Here is a 22,895-nt window from a genome sequence, read left to right as displayed (position 1 = left end):
TCTGGACACACTTTCTTAAATTATCCGTTGCAATTGTTGCAACCCTTATTACTAGTATCTTCAACCTCTCTTTCAGAACATCTGAGATCCCTAAAGATTGGAAAGCTGCCGCGGCCATCTCCCTCTTCAAAGGGGAAGACACTCTAGACCCAAACAGTTACAGACCTATCTATCCTACCCTGCCTTTCTAAAGATCACCGACCATTTCAAATCCCACCGTACATTCTCCGCTATGCAATCTGGTTTTCGAGCTGGTCATGGGTGTACCTCAACCACGCTCAAGGTCCTAAACAATATCATAACCGCCATCGATAAAAGACAGTACTGTGCAGTCGTCTTCATCGACCTGGCCAAGGCTTTCGACTCTGTCAATCATCGCATTCCTAACGGCAGAATCAACAGCCTTGGTTTCTCAAATGACTGCCTCGCTTGGTTCAACAACTACTTCTCAGATAGAGTTCAGTGTGTCAAATCGGAGGGCCTGTTTTCCAGACCTCTGGCAGACTTTATGGGGGTGCCACAGGGTTCAATTCTCGGGCCGACTCTTTGCTCTCTATACATCAATGATGTTGCTCTTGCCTCTGGTGATTCTCTGATCCACCTATATGCAGACAATACCATTCTGTAAACATCTGACCCTTCTTTGGACACTGCGTTACCAAACCTCCAGACAAGCTTCAATGCCATACAACACTCCTTCCGTGGTCTCTAACTGCTCTTAAATGCAAGTAAAACTAAATGCATGCTCTTCAACCAATCGCTGCCCACACCTGCCCACCCGTTTAGTATCACTACTCTGGACTGTTCTGACTTAGAATATGTGGACAACTACAAATACCTAGGTGTCTGGTTAGACTAGACTGTAAACTCTCCTTCCAGACTCACATTAAGCATCTCCAATCCAAATTTAAATCTAGAACTGGCATCCTATTTTGCAACAAAGCATCCTGCCAAACATACCCTCGTAAAACTGACTATCATACCGATCCTTGACTTCGGCGATGTCATTTACAAAATAGCCCCCAACACTCTACTCAGCAAGCTGGGTGTAGTCTATCACAGTGCCATCTGGCTCCAGGTCATCTATAAGTCTTTGCTAGGTAAAGCCCCGCCTTATCTCAGCTCACCTTAGCAGCACCCACCCGTAGCACACGCTCCAGCAGGTATATTTCACTGGTCATCCCCAAACTCCTCCTTTGGTCACCTTTCCTTCCAGTTCTCTGCTGCCAATGACTGGAACGAATTGCAAAAATCACTGAAGCTTCTATCTCCCTCAATAACTTTAAGCATCAGCTGTCAGAGCAGCTTACTGATCATTGCACCTGTACACAGCCCATCTGGAAATAGCCCACCCAACTACCTCATCCCCATATTGTTATTTATTCTTTGCTCCTTTGCACCCTAGTATCTCTACTTGCACATTCATCTTCTGCACATCTATCACTCCAGTGTTTAATTAATAATTGTAATTATTTTTGCCACGATGACCTATTTATTGCCTTACTACATTTGCACACACTGTATATATACTTTTCTATTGTGTTATTGACTGTACGTTTGTTTATCCCATGTGTAACTCTGTGTTGTTTGTGTCGCACTGCCTTGCTTTATCTTGGCCAAGTCGCAGTTGTAAATGAGAACTTGTTTTCAACTGGCCTATCTGGTTAAATGAAGGTGAAATAAATAAATAAATGTTTTTTAAAAGCTATGAGTCTGGAGCAAGCTATGATTGGTTTATGAGGAGTGCCAAGGTTATGACAGAGGTGAGAGGTGAGCATTGAGTAAGGAGGGGTGATGAGGGTATAGGTGAGGGTTTATTCTAAGCAGGTCCTTAGAACATCCTTGTTTCTCGAACACAAAACAGGCAAACAGAGTGTGAAAGTGTGTGTTTGGATAGCATTGTGTGCCAGTTCAGAGAAGTGTTTAAGTCATCTGACACTACAGGGTGACAGCCAGTCCACAGAGAAAGATTAAGACTCTTGGGACATATCAACTCAACTGGTAGGCTATTATCCAGTTGTCCAGCAAGGACAGGGAAGAAGATGCCTGCCAAGGCCAGTAGTCCATTGGTTTAGCTAGGGTCTAGGTGTCCACTGTGCAGAGAATAGGGTACTCAGTTGAACGCCTCATGTTCACAAACCCAAGACGTGAGCTGGGTTTTAGTTAATTTTTTATTTTACCTTTATTTAACTAGGCAAGTCAGTTAAAGAACAAATTCTTATTTACAATGACGGCCTAGGAACAGTGGGTTAACTGCCTGTTCAGGGGCAGAACGACAGATTTGTACCTTGTCAGCTCGGGAGTTTGAACTTGCACCCTTCCGGTTACTAGTCCAACGCTCTAACCACTAGGCTACCCTGGGTTGAGGAGAGAGGGTGTGTCCCACTCCCTACTATATCATCATGGGCTGTTGAATAGTTTGAATGTCTGTTTCAAGCCTGGCCTCAGAGCCATATGAAATATACTTTATGTAGTTCTGAGCACCTGCTAGATCTATGATACCTATTAATGGTCTAGTTATTTGAGGCAGAAACATAAGTAAGGAGGTTGGTCAGGGAGGATGGGTTGGTGTAATCCGCGACAGTCTAGCAATTCAAAGGTTGCATGTTCGAGTCTGGGACAACTGTAGCATTTTAGCTAACCATTCTCCTAACACTTATTCTAAACTTAACCCAATTCACCTAAACTGCCACGTAAATTTAGCTAACCTTTTCCTAAATTTTGAAGTAACTGCCAACATAAATTCTCCCCGTAATTCTCCTTTTGTTACGGAGAAAAAAAGCAACCTGGTCTCAAATAACGACATACTATACAGCCTCCAAGATGTATGATAAGGTAAGTCATCCAATTAGTATACTATTGTACGACCGGGTAAGCCGTCTGATACTAGACATCCTCTAATTCTTACAGTTGAAGTCGGAAGTTACATACACCTTAGCCAAATACATTTAAACTTAGTTTTTCACAATTCCTGACATTTAATCCATTTAATCATATTTTAAGAATGTGAAATGTCAGAATAATAGTAGAGAGTGATTTATTTCAGCTTTTATTTCTTTTATCACATTCCCAGTGGGTCAGAAGTTTACATACACACAATTAGTATTTGGTAGCATTGCCTTTAAATTGTCTAACTTGGGTCAAACGTCTCCTTGCTCGCACACACAGTTCTGCCCACAATTTGTTTATAGGATTAAGGTAAGGGCTTTGTGATGGCCACTCCAATACCTTGACTCTGTTGTCCTTAAGCCATTTTGCCACAACTTTGGAAGTATGCTTGGGGTCATTGCCATTTGAAAGACCCGTTTGCGACCAAGCTTTAACTTCCTGACTGATGTCTTTAGATGTTGCTTCAATATGTCCACATAATTTTCCTATCTCATGATGCCATCTATTTTGTGAAGTGCACCAGTCGCTCCTGCAGCAAAGCACCCCCACAACATGATGCTACCACCACCATGTTCACGGTTGGGATGGTGTTCTTCGGCTTGCAAGCTTCCCCCTTTTTCCTCCAAACATAACGATGGTCATTATGGCTAAACAGTTATATTTTTGTTTCATCAGACTAGAGGAGATCTTTGTCCCCATATGCAGTTGCAAACCTTAGTCTGGCATTTTTATGGTGGTTTTGGAGCAGTGGCTTCTTCCTTGCTGAGCGGCATTTCAAGTTATGTCGATATAGGACTAGTTTTACTGTGGATATAGATACTTTTGTACCTGTTTCTTCCAGCATCTCCACAAGATCATTTGCTGTTGTTGTGGGAATGATTTGCACTTTTTTAAAGTACGTTCATCTCTAGGAGACAGAGCTCATCTCTTTTCTGAGCGGTATGATGGCTGCGTGGTCCCATGGTGTTTATACGTGCGTACTATTGTTTGTACAGATGAACATGGTACCTTCAGGCGTTTGGAATTTTCTCCCAAGGATGAACCAGACTTGTGGAGGTCTACAAATTTTTTCCTGAGGTCTTGGCTGATTTCATTTGATTTTCCCATGATGTCAAGCAAAGAGGCACTGAGTTTGAAGGTAGGCCTTGAAATACATTCACAGGTACACCTCCAATTGACTCAAATTATGTCAATTAGCCTATCAGAAGCTTCTAAAGCCATGACAGAATTTTCTGGAATTTTCCAAGCTGTTTAAAGGCACAGTCAACTTAGTGTATGTACACTTCTGACCCATTGGAATTGTGATACAGTGAATTATACGTGAAATAATCTGTCTGTAAACAATTGTTGGAAAAATGACTAGATGTTAACCGACTTGCCAAAACTATAGTTTGTTAACATGAAATTTGTGGAGTGTTTGAAAAACAAGTTTTAATGACTCCAACCTAAGTGTATGTAAACTTCCGACTTCAACTGTATATTCAGTATAGTATAGCATTATAAGATTGCATTATTTGTATTCAGTGGGGGGGAAGAGGATGATTGTTTCTTACAACCAAGCATACTGCTAATTCCAGACTCACACACTAGGACCGTATGCATGTATCAGCCAAATTGTTCATTGATTTGTTCTGTCTGGTCTGGAGGCCTCGAGGCACATGCAAATCCCATACTCACTCACTCAAACACCTATAAACTCAGCAACTCCTGTTGTATAGTGATACTAGCGATGTACAATTTCAACCCAAACTGCTCCTAGGGCTGTTGCCCCTCTGCTGCTCCCAGCTTGTGTCGACCAGTATTTATATTTAAAATATTTTTTTGTTGTTGTGGTATTTAAAAAATAATAATTTGTGGTTGTTGTGGTATTTTTTTCTCCCCAATTTTGATCTTGTCTCATCGCTGCAACTCTCCAACAGGAGGTCAGGAGGCGACGGTCGAGTCATGCGTCCTCTGAAACATGACCTGCCAAAGCGTGCTTCTTAACACCCTTCAGCTTAACCCAGAAGCCAGCCGCACCAATGTGACGGAGGAAACACAGTTCAACTGATGACCGAGGTCAGCCTGCGGGCACCCGGCCCACAACACGGATTCGCTAGAGCGCAATGAGCCAAGTAAATCTGCCCCGGGGGAACCCTCCCCTAACTCGGACGATGCTGGGCCAATTGTGCGCCGCTCTATGGGACTCCCGGTCACGGCCGGGTGTGACACACTCTGGGAACCAACCCGGGTCTATAGTGACGCCGCTAGCACTGCGATGAAGTGCCTTAGACTGCTGCGCCACTCAGTAGGCCATGTCTACCAGTATTTCAACAAATATTTGGTCTGGATCAATGCCATGAGTCACAAACCTTCTATGTGGCAATGTGCAATTCCCAGTCAACAATACAATGCTGCTTATTTACATTTTAGTCATTTAGCAGAGGAGCAATTATGGTTAAGTGCCTTGGTCAAGGGCACATCACCAGATTTTTCACATGGTCTGCTCAGGGATTCAATCCAGTGACCTTTCATTTACTGGCCCAACGCTCTTAACTACCAGGCTACCTGCCACCCCATGTATTATTTCACACATAAGCTTGTGTGACATTCAACATTTTTTATCTCAACTCTTCCCATGTCGTCAGCTACAGTAAATAGCAGAGGTCCTTCTGAAAATACAGGAAGTATATCATTCATGGCTCCACACATTAAAAAATACTATAGCGTATACTATGTTAGGAATACGATAATATTCACTGTGGTGTTTTGTGGCAAAAATACTGCAGTGAATATTGTAGTACACTGTAACATTTAATTGTATTGTGTAGCTTACATGCTGTATCATAAATAAACTTTGATTTGCTTAAAACTTGTTGGGGATAGGGGGCAGTATTTTCACTTTGGATGAATTGCAGGCCCATAGTGAACTGCATCCTACTCTGTCCTAGATTGCTAATATATGCATATTATTATTACTATTGGATAGAAAACACTCTGAAGTTTCTAAAACTTTTTGAATTATGTCTGTGAGTATAACAGAACTCATAGGGCAGGCAATCTTCCAAACAGGAAGTGAAATTCTGAATGCGTCTCTAATTTTAAGTCATCGCCTCTTCCCTTCCAAATAAGATATGGATCTGTTAGCACTTCCTATGCCTTCCACTAGATGTCCTCATTCAGTAGAACGTGGAATGGAGCTTCTGTTGTGAACGTTGACCAAATGGGAGGGGAATGAGTCACTGTCCTGGCAGAATGCAATTTCCCTGTGGCGCATTTGTCTGTGGATGTCACCATCGTTCCATTTGGCTGCAGATGAAAACGTATGCTCCGGTTGGAACGTTATTGGATATATATGAAAATAACATCCTGAAGATTGATTCTCTACTTAGTTTGACCAGTTTATTCGACCTGGAATATATATTTTTGAAGTTTTTGTCTGAGTTCTCCTGGACCAGCGTCAGCTTTTGGGGACGTGAGCTGAAAGTGCTAGCAAATGCAGCTAATTGGACACTAGTATTGGACATTATGGAGCAAAACAACGATTTATTGTGGAACTAGGACTCCTTGCCCGGCATTCTGATGAAAGATCATCAAAGGTAAGGGAATATTTATGATGTAATTTCGTATTTCTGTTGACTCCAACATGGCGGAGAAATATATTTACGTCTGAGTGCCGTCTCAGATTATTGCATGGTAGGCTTTTTTCGTAACGTTTAAAAAAAAATCTGACACAGCGGTTGCATTAAGAACCAGTGTATCTTTAATTATATGTAGAACATGTATCTTTCGTCAAAGTTTATGATGAGTATTTTTGTTATCTGCCGAAGCTCTCTGTTATTCCTCTGGATATTTTGGAGGCATTTCTGAACATGGCGTCAATGTAAACCGAGATTTGGGGATATAAATATGCATATTATCGAACAAAACATAAATGTATTGTGTAACATGTCACATGATTGTCATCTGATGAAGATGATCAAAAGGTTAGTGATTCATTTTATCTCTAATTCTGCTTTTGTGACTATCTTTGGATGGGAAAAATGGCTGTTTTTTTTTGATTTGGTGGTGGTCTAACATAAATATATATTGTGTTTTCGCTGTAAAACATTTTAAAAATTGGACATGATGGGTAGATTAACAAGATGTTTATCTTTCATTTGCTGTGTTGGACTTGTTAATGTGTGAAAGTTAAATATTTCGAAATAATATTTTTGAATTCCCCGCACTGTCTTTTCAGCTGAATGGCCAACGTTTCATATTCATGAAAATCGCAAATGAAATGAAATAAATATATTGAAACACAAGCTTAGCCTTTTGTTAACAACACTGTCATCTCAGATTTTCAAAATATGCTTTAACCAAAGCTACACAAGCATTTGTGTAAGAGTATTGATAGCCTAGCATAGCATTAAGCCTAGCATTCAGCAGGCAACATTTTCACAAAAACAAGAAAAGCATTCAAATAAAATAATTTACCTTTGAAGAACTTCGGATGTTTTCAATGACGAGACTCTGTTAGATAGCAAATGTTCATTTTTTCCAAAAAGATTATTTGTGTAAGAGAAATAGCTCTGTTTTGTTCATCACGTTAGGCCAAGAAAAAAAATGAAAATGCAGTCACTTACAAGGCCAAACTTTTTTCCAAATTAGCTCCATAATATCGACAGAAACATGGCAAATGTGGTAAATGTAGTCTCTTATGGTCAATCTTCCAATGATATGCCTACAAATACGTCACAATGCTGCAGACACCTTGGGGAAAACGTGGAAAAGGTAAGCTGACTCCTAGCTCCTCCACAGCCATATAAGGAGTCATTGCCATGAGGCGGTTTCAAAAAATGCGACACTTCCTGATTGTATTTTTATCTGGGTTTTTTCTGTAACATCAGTTCTGTGGCACTCACAGACAATATCTTTGCAGTTTTGGAAACGTCAGTGTTTTCTTTCCAAAGCTGTCAATTATATGCATAGCCGAGCATCTTTTCGTGACAAAATATCTTGTTTAAAACGGGAACGTTTTTCATCCAAAAATTAAAAGAGCGCCCCCTATATCGAAGAAGTCAACACATGCTTACAATATACCCTATTCTAGAATAAAAGAAAACTGAGAGGTGAACTATCAAGTCATATAATTTATTTGCATAGATTCAACATGCTATCAAATCAGTTGACATAAATCAGTACTACGTTGAATTTCAGGAAATTTGTTTTAAAATTACCATAATGACCATAAAAATCAAGCTTTTGGTGTGATGTATTCATGTACTGTAGTATTTACCATAGTGCTTTTGTGGACATGATGGTATTATACTGTAGTGTTTACTGTAGTGTTTTTAGAGATATTGTTTTATCTTTGACATCGAAGTTGGGGGTATTCTTGTTGAGGAAACATACTGGAAATACTAAAATATAGCTTTTCCTATAACGAGTAGGTAAGTAGGACTGGGTTCTGAACAGCCAGTTCAGAACCCAATATATGCTCTATTCTTGGCATGTAGGTTTCTCATTTATTGGTGGCGGGGAATGGGCAGGGTATATGCAAATTAAATACTGTCGTATTTACTATAGTATAAAAAGTAGTGTTTTTGTCGACTAATGTTTTTGCAGACATTTCTGTAGTATTTACTAGTGTTTTATGTGTGGAGAATACTGTAGTATTTACTATGGTATACTACAATATACTACACAATTACTACACAATTAAGGGATACTACTGTGTATAGTATTCTACAGTATACTATAGTTTACCACAGAATTCTATACTAAGCACTTTAATATTCTATAGTAAACTGTAGTATCCTTTTAGTTCAACTATAGTCTCTCTCTCTCTCTCTCTCTCTCTCTCTCTCTCTCTCTCTCTCTCTCTCTCTCTCTCTCTCTCTCTCTCTCTCTCTCTCTCTCAGGGTTGGCAGACGGAGGATCCTTATGATCACCAGCCTCTGCCAGTTTGTGTTTGGTGTAAGCGTGGCATTCATGAGAAACTACTACCTATTTATGGTCATCCGCTTCCTGCTCGCCATGGTAAGTGTGCGCGTGTAAGATTTGTAAGAAAAGCCTAATTATCAACACATGTGGAGTGTAAGGAATGCAGGATGACGTTTTATGGACAAATCCTATCTTGAGACATGCACTTTACTTTAAATTTCGGAATAATCTCCCACAAAATACTATAATATTTTGCTGTATGCAAAAGTTGTGGGTTATTTAAGCATATCTCAAGTTGGTAGCAGTTATATACATTAGTTTGTATTCATCCAGTATTTGTATTTGTTAGTATTAGATTATTGGCCTAAAAGGAATGCCAGGTCATACTAGAGGCTATAAACTGTAAACTGCTTCCATAGTAGGCTATGTGTGCCTCTCTCTCTCTCTTTACATCTTAAATTTCTCTCTTCCACCTCTGCCCTGAGCAGAAGTCTTACAGTTGTTCCTTTTCACTAAGGTCAAATGTACAATGCCCTCTGTAAGTATTGGGACAGTGAAGCATTTTTTCTTCTTTTAGCTCTAAACTTCAATATTTGGATTTGAAATCAACAATGACTATGAGGTTAATGATGGTTGGCAAACTCTCACCATTACAATAACAGGTGGGTGCCAAAAAATGTATTCAGTATTGAAGGTCCCCAAGAACATAGCGGCCTCCATCATTCTTAAATGGAAGAAGTTTGGAAACACCAAGACTCTTCCTAGAGCTGGCCGCCCAGCCAAACTGAGCAATCAGGGGAGAAGGGCGTTGGTCAGGGAGGTGACAAAGAACCCAATGGTCACTCTGACATGGCTCCAGAGTTAGTCTGTGGAGATGGTAGAATCTTCCAGAAGGACAACCATCTCTGCAGCACTCCACCAATCAGGCCTTTATGGTAGAGTGGCTAGACGGAAGCCACTCCTCAGTAAAAGACACATGACAGCCCACTTGGAGTTCTGAATACTCTCCAAATGCACTTTACATAAGGTTGCAGCTTCTAAGGTGCAGGGTTGAGTAACCGGGTGGTAGCCGGCTAGTGACAGTGACTAAATTCAGGGCAGGGTACTGGGTGGAGGCCGGCTAGTGAAGGCTATTTAACCATCTGCATAGTTTCCCAGGAACGCGAAGCGAGGCGTCCATCTCTGTCGGCGCTGGAAGTCCTTGACCTTGAGATAAAGCTGTATTTCAGTCTTTCTGTCCCAGCTTTCATGCACCTGTACTGACCTTGCGTTCTGGATGATATCAGGGTGAACAGGCCGTGGAGCGGGTGGTTGATGTCCTTAATGATATTTTCGGCCTTCCTGTGAACTGCCTCTCTGTGGACCAGCCCTGTCCAGTAGAGGGTGTGGCTTATGTTTAAAGAATAGCTGAGGAAGAGGTGACCATCGGCAGGATAGCTCATGGAAGTGCTACATGTAAGATGGTTTAAAGTACCTTCCTTGAAAACAAAAATCATAACCAAAATAAAATGTCCTGGCTATGTGAGGACACAAAATGTCCTGGCTATGTGAGGACTGGCTATGTGACTGTCTGTGAACTGTATGAGTGTCTTCCTCTCTCCATCTGGATGCAAAGCGGTCAGCCTTAGAGAATGTTGATATGCCTAGGCTAGTATCTGGGTAATTCTCTGAAGATAAGGTTTGATCTACAGTATATTCTAACCACAGTCTGCTCTCACAGTCCATTTACTAAATCCAGGATAAGTAGATAAGATATATGAGACTTGTTTTCAGGCCTTAGATTAACTTTCTGCATCAACAGTAATGCGAGGTGTGTGTGTGTGTGTGTGTGATCAGCATTTGAAGCTCTGGCCTTGCGTTGTGTCCCCTTTTTTGATCTAATTGTAATGTTCCCTCCCTCTCTCTCGGTAGGTGTCCAGCGGTTACCTTGTGGTGGTGTTTGTGTACGTGACCGAGTTCACCGGCAACAAGGTACGCACGTGGACCTCCATGCACGTGCACGCCGCCTTTGCCGCAGGCGTCATGATGGTGGCGATCACGGGCTACCTAGTGCGTACCTGGTGGATCTACCAGATCATCCTCTCCACCTGCACCTCGCCCTTTCTCTTCTTCTGCTGGAAGTTTCCAGAGACACCCTTCTACCTGATGGCTAAGGGGAGGCTCCAGGAGACCCAGGTCCTGTTGGATTCCATAGCCCGCTTCAACGGCCTGGAGCCTGGCCGCCTGAGGGCCGAGGACCTCCTGGAACCCAAGGAGGCTCTGCTGGAGCAGGAGGTGGTACCGGGAAGAGCCCAGCCAGCGGAGCCCGAGAGAAAGCTGAGCATCCTGGACCTGTTTGGGACATGGAGGATGACCTGGAGGACAGTGACAGTGTGGGCAGTGTGGTTCATTGGCAGCCTGGGCTACTACGTCTTCTCCCTGGGCTCCGTCAACCTGGGTGGCAACCAGTACATCAACCTCTTCCTGGCTGGTGAGAGGGGGATGGGGGTTGGTTTGTGTGTGCATGTGTACTGTATTTACCATGGGTATGTGTGCTTATTATAGAAAATTGGTCTCAGAGTATTTAGCATTATTCTGACACTCCATTTAGTATGATACATTTGTGTATATAGTGTATGTGGACACACCTTCGAATTAGTGGATTTGGCTATTTCAGCCACACCCGTTGCTGACAGGTGTATAAAATCGAGCACACCGCCATACAATCTCCATAGACAAACACTGGCAGTAGTATGGCCTTACTGAAGAGCTCAGTGACTTTCAACGTCGCACCTTCATAGGATGCCTAGGCCCCTCAGTTTCAGTGAAAGGAAATCTTAACGCTACAGCAGACATCTGCTAATGTCTGTACGTGACCAATAAAATTAGATTTGAATTTATTTTACGATGACATTCTAGATGATTCTGTGCTTCCAACTTTGTGGGTACAGTTTGGGGAAAGCCCTTTCCTGGTTCAACATGAGAATGCCCCCATGCACAAAGCAAGGTCCATACAGAAATGGTTTGTTGAGATGGAAGAACTCGACTGCCCTGCACAGAGCCCTAACCTCAACCCCACAGAGGGGGTAGCTTTAATAGGGCAGATTGTAGCATCCATCAATGCAATTGTTTGCATAATTTTCGATCCCCTATAGGGTGTGTGTGTAATATTTTTTTCCCCTTACCCTACCTCCCCTAATTGAAGTCATGCGTCCTCCGAAACATGACCTGCCAAAAAGCGCTTTTTAACACAGAAGCCAGCTGCACCAATGTATCGGAGGAAACACCATTCAACTGATGACCAAGGTCAGCCTGCAGATGCCCGGGCCGCCACAAGGAGTCGCTAGAGTGAGGTGAGCCAAGCATCACTGAGTAACCTCTTCACTGTTGACATTGAGACACCCGCCCGCTTAACCCGGAAACCAGCTGCACGAAACACCATTCAACTGGCGACCAAGGTCAGCCTGCAGGAGCCCAGCCCACCACAAGAGGGCGATAAGCCAAGTAAAGCCCCCCCGGCCAAACCAAACAACACTGGGAAAATTGTGCACCACCCTATGGTACTCCCGGTCAGAGCAGGTGTGACACAGCCTAGGATCGAACCCGGGTCTGTAGTAACACCTCAAGCACTGCAGTGCCTTAGAACGCTACGCCACTCAAGGGGCCCCTTAAATGTGACTTTCATATGACTGACGGCTTTAGTGAGAGGTCTAATGATTTAATAATTTCTGTCATCCGTCAAACATCTTTGGAATGAATTGGAACGCCGACTGCGAGCCAGGACTATCGCACAATAGTAGTGCCCGATCTCACTAATGCTCTTGTGGAACCAAATCCCCCGGGTTACAGGTTACTGGTTACAATTTGATCAGGTAACTAGTAACTAATGGATTACATTTAGAAAGTAACCTACCCAAACCTAAGGCAAAAACAAAAGGACAGTGGTTGGTCGGGGAAGATAAATTGGCACATAATGGGAACATCTAGCACCCCAAAAGTTTTGAGTTCGAATGTCATCACGGACAACTTTGCCATATTAGCTACTTTTCCACTACTTTTTTGGATTATCTAATTTATCATATGTCTTGGAGGACGTATACAGGGTTCATGTAATCCGTTAGTTACTAGTTACCTTCCTTGGGCTAGGGGGCAGTTTTCGGAAGTTTGGATGAATGAGGTGTCCAAATAAACTGCCTGTTACTCAGGCCCAGATGCTAGGGTATGCATAACTTTAGATTGGATTTAAAACACTCTAAAGTTTCCAAAACTGTTAAAATAATGTCTGTGAGTATAACAGAACTGATATGGCAGGCGAAAACCCGAGGACAATCCATCCAGAACTTTTTTCTTTTCAGCCAACCTCTGATTACAATGGCTGGGAATGGGAATATAAAAGGAAGACCGCCCAGATTGCAGATACTTGGGTTTCCACTAGATGTCAACAGTCTTTAGAAAGAGTTTCAGTTTCATGTTTTTTGAAAAATGAGCTAGAATTTGTAGTTTTTCTAAGTGGCTCCCATTTTGGCTGTAGTGTTTATAGCGCGTTCCGGAGAGGGCACGTACTTCGTTATTTATCTCCGGTATTCTCCGTCTTAATTGTTATAGTTTATTTACATAATAGGGTACCTGAGGATTGATTAGGAACGTTGTTTGACTTGTTTAGAAGAAGTTTATTGGTAACTTATGGGATGCATTTTGAACGAGGGAAACTGGTGGATTACTGAGTCAAGCGCACCATTGAAACTTACATTTTGGAATATAAAGAAGGACTTTATCAAACAAAAGGACTATTTGTTATGTAGCTGGGACCCTTGTGATTGCAACCAGATGAAGATCTTCAAAGGTAAGTGATTTATTTCATCGCTATTTCTGACTTTCGTGATGCATCTGCTTTGTTGGAAAATGTATGTAATGCTTTTGTGTGCTGGGCGCTCTCCTCAGATATTCGCATGGTGTGCTTGCGCTCCGGTAGCGCTTGCTGTGCGGTAGCAGAGAGAGCGGTCTTTGACTAGGGTGGCTAGAATCTTTGACAATTTTTAGGGCTTTGCTCTGACACCACCTGGTATAGAGGTCCTGGATGGCAGGAAGCTTGGCCCCAGCGATGTACTGAGCAGTACGCACTACCCTCTGTAGTGCCTTGTGTAACAGTATAACTTTAGACCGTCCCCTCGCCCATACCCGGGCGCGAACCAGGGACCCTCTGCACACATCAACAACAGTCACCCACGAAGCGTCGTTACCCATCGCTCCACAAAAGCCGCGACCCTTGCTGATTGAAACGCTATTTAGCGCGAACACCGCGCAACTAGCTAGCCATTTCACATCCGTTACACTTGCGGTCAAAGACGAGAAATTGCCATACCAGGCAGTGATGCAACCAGGATGCTCTCGATGTTGCAGCTGTAGAACCTTTTGAGGATATCAGGACCCATGCCAAATCTTTTTAGTTTCCGGAGGGAGAATAGGCTTTGTTGTGCCCTCTTCACAACTGTCTTGGTGTGTTTGGACCATTCTAGTTTGTTGTTGATGTGGACACCAAGGAATTTGAAGCTCTCAACCTGCTCCACTACAGCCCCGTCGATGAGAATGGGGGCGTGCTCGGTCCTCCTTTTCCTGTAGTCCACAATCATCTCCTTATTCTTGGTTACGCCACCGGCCAGGTCTCTGACCTCCTCCCTATACACTGTCTCGTCATTGTCGGTGATCAGGCCTACCACTGTTGTGTCGTCTGCAAACTTAATGATGGTGTTGGAGTCGTGCCTGGCCATGCAGTCGTGGGTGAACAGGGAGTACAGGAGGGGACTGAGCACGCACCCCTGTGGAGCCCCAGCGTTGAGGATCAGCGTGTCAGATGTGTTGCTACCTACTCTCACCACCTGGGGTGGCTCGTCAGGAAGTCCAGGATCCAGTTGCAGAGGGAGGTGTTTAGTCCCAGGATCCTTAGCTTGGTGATGAGCTTTGAGGGTACTATGGTGTTGAACGCTGAGCTGTAGTCAATGAATAGCATTATCACATAAGTGTTCCTTATTTACTTTTCTGCTCGCCTTCTGGATGATAGCGGGGTGAACAGGCAGTGGCTCGGGTGGTTGTTGTCCTTGATGATCTTTATGGCTTTCCTGTGACATTGGGTGGTGTAGGTGTCCTGGAGGGCAGATAGTTTGCCCCCGGTGATGCGTTGTGCAGACCTCACTACCCTCTGGAGAGCCTTACGGTTGTGGGCGGAGCAGTTGCCGTACCAGGCGGTGATACAGCCCGACAGGATGCTCTCGATTGTGCATCTGTAGAAGTTTGTGAGTGCTTTTGGTGACAAGCCGAATTTCTTCAGCCTCCTGAGGTTGAAGAGGCGCTGCTGCGCCTTCTTCACGATGCTGTCTGTGTGGGTGGACCAACTCAGTTTGTCTGTGATGTGTACGCTGAGGAACTTAAAACTAACTACCCTCTCCACTACTGTTCCATCAATGTGGACAGGGGGATGTTCCCTCTGCTGTTTCCTGAAGTCCACAATCATCTCCTTAGTTTTGTTGACGTTGAGTGTGAGGTTATTTTCCTGACTCCACACTCCGAGGGCGCTCACCTCCTCCCTGTAGGCCGTCTCGTCGTTGTTGGTAATCAAGCCTACCACTGTTGTGTCGTCCGCAAACTTGATGATTGAGTTGGAGGCGAGCGTGGCCACGCAGTCGTGGGTGAACAGGGAGTACAGGAGAGGGCTCAGAACGCACCCTTGTGGGGCCCCAGTGTTGAGGATCAGCGGGGTGGAAATGTTGTTGCCTACCCTCACCACCTGGCGGCGGCCCGTCAGGAAGTCCAGTACCCAGTTGCACAGGGCGGGGTCGAGACCCAGGGTCTCGAGCTTGATGACGAGCTTGGAGGGCACTATGGTGTTAAATGCCGAGCTGTAGTCAATGAACAGCATTCTCACATAGGTATTCCTCCTGTTCCCGATGGGTTAGGGCAGTGTGCAGTGTGGTTGAGATTGCATCGTCTGTGGACCTATTTGGGCAGTAAGCAAATTGGAGTGGGTCTAGGGTGTCAGGTAGGGTGGAGGTGATATGGTCCTTGACTAGTCTCTCAAAGCACTTCATGATGACGGAAGTGAGTGCTACGGGGCGGTAGTCGTTTAGCTCAGTTACCTTAGCTTTCTTGGGAACAGGAACAATGGTGGCCCTCTTGAAGCATGTGTGAACAGCAGACTGGGATAGGGATTGATTGAATATGTCCGTAAACACACCAGCCAGCTGGTCTGCGCATGCTCTGAGGGCGCGGCTGGGGATGCCGTCTGGGCCTGCAGCCTTGCGAGGGTTGACACGTTTAAATGTTTTCCTCACGTCGGCTGCAGTGAAGGAGAGTCCGCATGTTTTAGTTGCGGGCCGTGTCAGTGGCACTGTATTGTCCTCAAAGCGGGCAAAAAAGTTATTTAGTCTGCCTGGGAGCAAGACATCCTGGTCTGTGACTTGGCAGGTTTTCTTTTTGTAATCCATGATTGACTGTAGACCCTGCCACATACCTCTTGTGTCTGAGCCGTTGAATTGAAATTCTACTTTGTCTCTATACTGACGCTTAGTTTGTTTGATTGCCTTGCGGAGGGAATAGTTACACTGTTTGTATTTGGTCATGTTTCTGGTCACCTTGCCCTGATTAAAAGCAGTGGTTCGGGCTTTCAGTTTCACGCGAATGCTGCCATCAATCCACGGTTTCTGGTTTGGGAATGTTTTAATCGTTGCTATGGGAACGACATCTTCAACGCACGTTCTAATGAACTCGCTCACCGAATCAGCGTATTCGTCAATGTTGTTGTCTGACGCAATACGAAACATATCCCAGTCCATGTGATGGAAGCAGTCTTGGAGTGTGGAATCAGATTGGTCGGACCAGCGTTGGACAGACCTCAGCGTGGGAGCTTCTTGTTTTAGTTTCTGTCTGTAGGCAGGGATCAACAAAATGAAGTCGTGGTCAGCTTTTCCGAAAGGAGGGCGGGGCAGGGCCTTATATGCGTCGCGGAAGTTAGAATAGCAGTGATCCAAGGTTTTTCCAGCGCTGGTTGCGCAATCGATATGCTGATAAAATTTAGGGAGTCTTGTTTTCAGATTAGCCTTGTTAAAATCCCCAGCCACAATGAATGCAGCCTCCGGATAAATGGATTCCAGTTTGCAAAGAGTCAAATAAAGTTCGTTCAGAGCCATCGATGTGTCTGCTTGGGGGGGAATATATACGGCTGTGATTATAATCAAAGAGAATTCCCTTGGTAGATAATGCGGTCGACATTTGATTGTGAGGAATTCTAAATCAGGTGAACAGAAGGACTTGAGTACCTGTATGTTGTTATGATCACACCACGTCACGTTAACCATGAAGCATACGCCCCCGCCCCTCTTCTTACCAGAAAGATGTTTGTTTCTGTCTGCGCGATGCGTGGAGAAACCAGTTGGCTGCACCGACTCCGATAGCGTCTCTCCAGTGAGCCATGTTTCCGTGAAGCAAAGAACGTTACAGTCTCTGATGTCCCTCTGGAATGCTACCCTAGCTCGGATTTCATCAACCTTGTTGTCAAGAGACTGGACATTGGCGAGAAGAATGCTAGGGAGTGGTGCACGATGTGCCCGTCTCCGGAGTCTGACCAGAAGACCGCTCCATTTCCCCCTTTTACGAAGTCGTTTTTTTGGGTCGCCGGCTGGGATCCATTCCGTTGTCCTGGGTGAAAGGCAGAACACAGGATCCGCTTCGTGAAAGTCATATTCTTGGTCGTACTGATGGTGAGTTGACGCTGCTCTTATGTTCAGTAGTTCTTCTCGACTGTATGTAATGAAACCTAAGATGACCTGGGGTACTAATGTAAGAAATAACACGCAAAAAACAAAAAACTGCATAGTTTCCTAGGAACGCGAAGCGAGGCGGCCATCTCTGTCGGCGCCGGAAGTATACAATAATAGTCATTTAGGCAGGTTCCCTTCACTTTCTTGGGCACAGGGACTATGGTGGTCTGTTTGAAACATGTAGGTATTACAGAGGTTGAAAATGTCAGTGAAGACACTTGCCAGTTGGTCCGCGCATGCTCGGAGCACACGTCCTGGTAATCCATCTGACCCCTTGTGAATGTTGACCTTTTTAAAGGTTTTGCTCTCATTGGCTACAGAGAGCGTTATCACAGTCGTACCGAACAGCTGATGCTCTCATGCATGCCTCAGTGTTGCTTGCCTTGATGCGAGCATAAAAGGCACCTAGCCCGTCTTGCAGACTTGTGTCACTGGGCAGCTTGCGGCTAGGTTTCCCTTTGTTGTCCGTAATAGTTTGCAAGCCTTGCCACATCCAACGAGCATCAGAACCGGTGTAGTAGGATTCAATCTTAGTCCTGTATTTACGCTTTGTGTTACGCTCGTCGTCGGAATGAGGAGACCAAGGTGCAGCGTGTTAAGTGTACATCTTACTTTATTAGATGAACACCAAAAAAACAACAAAATATAAACAAACATAATGTTCATAAATATGATCCCCAATCAGAGACAACGATAGATAGCTGCCTCTGATTGGGAACCATACCAGTCCAAACAAAGAAATAGATCACCTAGATTGCCCACCCTAGTCACACCCTGACCTAACCAACCACTTTGCCTATTTGATGGTTAGTCTGAGGGCATAGCAGGATTTCATATAAGTGTCTGGATTAGTGTCCCGCTCCTTGAAAGAAGCAGCTCTAGCCTTTAGCGCGGTGTGGATGTTGCCTGTAATCCATGGCTTCTGTCGGGGATATGTACATACGGTCACTGTGGGCACGACGTTGTCAATCCACTTATTGATGTAGCCTGTGACTGAGGTGGTATACTCCTCAATGCATGTGGATGAATCGCAGAACATATTACAGTCTGTGCTAGCAAAACAGTCAACATATGACAACAAATGAATGCAATCTCATTTAATGAGGAAAATTATCTTGGGTTGGAGAAGCTTCTAGTGATGGCTCTATACATTCTGGTGAAAAGGGAGGGTTTGTGACTCTTCTCTTCAGGTGGGAAGGAATATGCGATGTCATTTCCCTCTGGAGCAAAGGAGCCATGAGAATTTGTCCTCGACTCTGCAAAGAAAGACCATCCAGTATGTCATGGGTAACAATTCAGAGCAGAGTGCAATGTCTTTCCAAATGAATTAGTTGAACGCTAAAGTAATAATATCTTAGTCTTGAATGAGCAGCAGCAGGGCTTACCTGTAAAGTACACAGTAGGGGAAGTGTTCTGAGGCTGGTACTCCATAGACTTTTGAGGACAGTGGTCCTTTCTAACTTTCTTGGAACCCTGTTTGGTGGGAAAAGGCACATTAAAACAAACTGTTATATATCTTAAAGTACAGTATATCAACTGAAAAAGGCAATACAATGCTAAAATACTGAATTATATAAACAAATAATATCTCATACATTCAAAAGCAGTGTTATTCATGAAAAATCTGTACTTGTACTATACCTTTATGTTAAAGCATATCTTGCTGAACATGGTTTTCTTGCTTTTCTTGGACTTGAAGATGGGGATCTGCTCTCCAGTACTGCTGGTGCTATCCCTTACCAAATCCAACATCCCTTCTACAATGTCACTGGTGGCCATGCTGGTACCGGACTCAAAAGAACATTTGGCATTGGCTTTGGTGATCATTTGATGACTTGAGCCAACTGATAAGGCATCCATCATTTTGTTGACCATGACCTTCGTGAGCTGATTCATTGTGTCACTATCCTCTGGCTTGCTCTGATTGAGCTGGATAGGAAAGACCATGCAAGTAGAGGTGCTTGGTTCATTCTGGACTGAAACATCAATGTTTATATTTTCATACTCATCTAACCACTGTTTTAGGAAGCCCTTCACTGTCTCTTCAGCAAATATCTGGAGAAGCTGAGAGGAGAGCTTCCTGGATATGGCACATTGTTCCTTTCCCCATTTCAGCCTTGAAAGAATGGAGTCTGAAGCACTTCTGGCTGCTGCCAATGTTAAGACCTGTGGAGTGCTGTGGCTGTCCTGAAGGGCTATCACTTTATCCACAAATTCATGACTGAAAATGTGGATGGTCCCAGTGGAAATGATTTTTCTCAATTTCCTAACAGCAGATCGGAGGTTGTCAGGATGAGAAGCACCCTGTCCATCTTCCTGTGTGTTCTCAACACTTTCCACCATTTCGTCCACTACCACCCCAGCAGCTTGCCTGACTTTGTCCACAAAGGATGGGGGAAGTAAGTTCTCTGTGTGAAACAAGTCCTGAATGATCATGTTTCTTACAATGGGAAAGTCACTCTGAGCAGATAATTCAGTGGGGATGGGAGTACCGGGCAAGGTGAAGTCCCATTCTGACTGCTTTGATTTTGAAGTAGGTGTTAGAGAGATGGAGGAGCGTGAAGAAGAGGTATTTCTTGTATTTGAGCTGTCAGCACTCCTACAACGGATCGTGCCAATATCCTCCAGCATGGATCCTGAGAGCTTAGTGGTTTTAGGTAGTAATTTGTGTGGAATGTCCACACAGGCATCGTTTCCACCAGGTGTAACACTGCTCTGGTTGACCTCAAGATGGCGGAGACTTGCTCTTTGTGAAGCAGGACTGCTTTGATATGTAAAGATTTGGATTGAACCAAGTGTTGTGTCTGACATTTGAAGATCTTTTCTGAGAAACTCCGTAATCTTACTCTGCAGACTGTAGTAGATGTTATGAGCAACAGACCAGATTCTTTTCTCAGAAACCTGTCCAGTGGTGAACAGGGAGGTTCCAGATACCATGTCAGATGATTGGGTGGTCTGGGTGAGCTCCTGCAGATCTTTCACTATGGTTTGTATAATATCAGTAGATGTGGTGGATGTAGATACAGACTGGAGGTACTTATCTGTTGTACCTTCCTCCACAATGTTAAATGATCTAGAGAGGACCTCACTCACTCCTTTCTCAGCTTTGGTTTGGAACTCATGACTAGAAAGTTTTTGGAGGCTCTTTGTTGAAAGACTGTGGGAAGATGCAATGCCTTTGGAGGCAGCCGTGCTGCAATCTAGACTTACTGGAGAGGTTCGCTCAGTAGAACCTTGGAGACGTTCAAACATGTCTTCACATGGTGTTGGGGACCTTGACAAGGAGATGTCCTTCAGCTGAGACAGAACACCACCTACCAATATGTTGACCTCAAGGGACATATCAGATATTTTCTTTCCTACTGTGGAGAAGCAAGGTGCATTTGATGTCTGATCCTCGCATGAGGTCAAGATTGTTGAAATGACCTGTTTGGTACTATTGTTCATTAGACCCTCGTCTGTTTCAGTCCAGAGAAGTTTTGAACTCTCGCTGACACCCATGTGTAGAGTCACTTCCTGGTTCAAACTGGGCAAGTGAGGCACACTCTTACTAGCTTGCGTCAAGTTCTGGCTTGCCAAACCAAGGTACTCCTTAGTCACAAGATGTCCAGAGTCCTCTGTGGGTGTATGGCTAGACATTCTTCTCTGCACGTCTGACCTCCGCCGGTGAATGGTGAAGCCCTTTAATGTCTTCTTAATATTTTTATATAAACTAGTGGTAGCAGACCAGATCCTGCTCTTTCGCTTTTGTGCATTTTCCTGGAGGTCAGGTTCTCTCTCCTCTACTTCTGCAGGTTTTGCCAAGCTCTGCAGGTCTTCCACAAATGTGTCAATGATGCCAAAGGCAGCAGAATCCGCACAAATATCCTTTGACAAGGTTCTCTGGTTTTGAACGGAACAAGACCTGGATGCTACAGAATAAGCAGGCTGTGCACAAGTTAAGCTACTGTTGGACTTTTTAACTAGGAACTACTCACTGCTTGAGTGGTGTCTCTCTTGAATTCCTCACTTGAGAGTTTTTTCATGCAATCTAACAGACTGGTCAAAGAAGCTGTGGCCTTACTTCTGCTGTCCTCAATTTGACAGGGGAACTCATATACTATTGGTGATGAGGCCCTGGAATGGGAGATATCCCCAAGCTGAGCCAGAACGCCCTCTACAAATTGTTGTCTCTCAATAGAGAAGTCTGATCCTTTTTCTCCAACAGTGTACAGGGGGTCCTCCTTTGACATCTCAGTCTTGTACAAGACCAGAAGCTCTGAGATGACTTCTTTGGTGCAAGTTGTCAGAAGGAGCTTGCTTTCTTCTGACTCAGTTTGTGCCCAAAGAAGTTTTGAGCACTCACTTAGGCCTCTTTGTAAAGTAACTTCACCAGTGGACTCTGGCAACTGAGGCTCACTCTTACTGGGCCTATATTTCATGTCTAAGCAAGGAAGTGGAACTGTCTCCTTAAACTCAGCATTTGTGATGTTGTCATCAGATGTGACAATGCTCTTTAGGGCAAATCTCTGAAGCTTGCCGAAATAATCTTTCAAGTTGTTTTGGATGCTGTGGTAAATGTGAACAGCAGCAGACCAGGCACTCTTCTGTTGGGGACTCTCTTCAGATTCAGCCAAGGACTTCATATCTGACACGAAAGTCTTAACAACTACTGACGCTGCTGAGCCCACTGGGTGAATTGACTCTGTCTTTACAATGCCAGACAATGTTTGACCTGATACAGCACCTGTTAACTCAGACTGAACGACTGAACTAGGAAAGCTCAAACTACTGACTTTTTTGGCAAGAACTCCACTCACTGCTTGTATTGCTGATGTTTGAAACTCCCGGCTGGAGAGTTTTTGGATGCTCTTAGATGTGAGCGTGCAGGAGGAACCAGATTCACCAATATTGTAGCTGCTCTCGTATTTCCTTATCAGGGCATCAAGATCGTCAATGAAGCCAACATGCGATGCCAAAAACGTGATCTTGTCCTTCAGATCTTTCAGCAAATTCTGTTCGTTCTCGTCAACAAAAGCCACCATTGTGTCAGAGATCATGGTCATGACTTGCCCTGTTAGACTCTTGCTCTCTTGGTCAACTTTTTCAAGTTTAGCAGCCAGCTCTCTCACCATGCTCTCAGTCACCTTGGTCTGTGAGTCTCCCCTTACCGGTGTCACTGAGAGGTTTGGCTAGCGGAGGCACTCTTAACGACCACTGATACGGCCGACTTGACATCTTTAATCACTTCTGCCATTACAGCAGGGGTCATCTTCGGAGAGCCTGCACTTCCAGATGGAGAATTGGACATGCATGCAAGTTTGGAGAGAG

The 22,895-nt window shown here is 44.2% G+C and overlaps 2 protein-coding genes across 2 annotated transcripts in view; one reads left to right on the top strand and one right to left on the bottom strand.

Annotated features, from left to right (window-relative positions):
- The window catches only part of slc22a16 (solute carrier family 22 member 16), a 57,818-nt gene that overhangs the window by 13,760 nt on the left and 21,163 nt on the right, over positions 1-22,895 (top strand). Inside the window, exons 3-4 of the mRNA XM_024400324.2 lie at positions 8,775-8,892; positions 10,708-11,266. Of these exons, the coding sequence (XP_024256092.2) occupies positions 8,775-8,892; positions 10,708-11,266 (677 nt within the window). The remainder of the gene's footprint in view (positions 1-8,774; positions 8,893-10,707; positions 11,267-22,895) is intronic.
- Positions 18,428-20,193, bottom strand: LOC121846520. Its single transcript, XM_042321903.1, has 3 exons — positions 19,227-20,193; positions 18,971-19,058; positions 18,428-18,841 (listed from the first exon to the last, which is right to left on the bottom strand). The coding sequence occupies exons 1-3, from the start codon at positions 20,019-20,021 to the stop codon at positions 18,696-18,698; spliced, it is 1,029 nt and encodes a 342-aa protein (XP_042177837.1). The 5' UTR covers positions 20,022-20,193; the 3' UTR covers positions 18,428-18,695.

This window comes from Oncorhynchus tshawytscha, linkage group LG05 (assembly GCF_018296145.1).
Source record: "Oncorhynchus tshawytscha isolate Ot180627B linkage group LG05, Otsh_v2.0, whole genome shotgun sequence".
In the NCBI taxonomy this organism is placed as follows: domain Eukaryota; kingdom Metazoa; phylum Chordata; class Actinopteri; order Salmoniformes; family Salmonidae; genus Oncorhynchus; species Oncorhynchus tshawytscha.
The sequence above is the reverse complement of the archived record's forward strand: the minus strand, read 5'-3'. Positions and strand labels throughout refer to the sequence as shown.

Excerpts from the sequence above, each read along its gene's own strand:
- LOC121846520 (XM_042321903.1), bottom strand. The coding sequence starts at position 20,021 with ATGATCATTCAGGACTTGTTTCACACAGAGAACTTACTTCCCCCATCC. Across the intron at positions 19,059-19,226 it reads AGATATGCTTTAACATAAAG|GGTTCCAAGAAAGTTAGAAA; the intron begins GTATAGTACAAG and ends CCCACCAAACAG. Across the intron at positions 18,842-18,970 it reads CCCTACTGTGTACTTTACAG|AGTCGAGGACAAATTCTCAT; the intron begins GTAAGCCCTGCT and ends CTTTCTTTGCAG.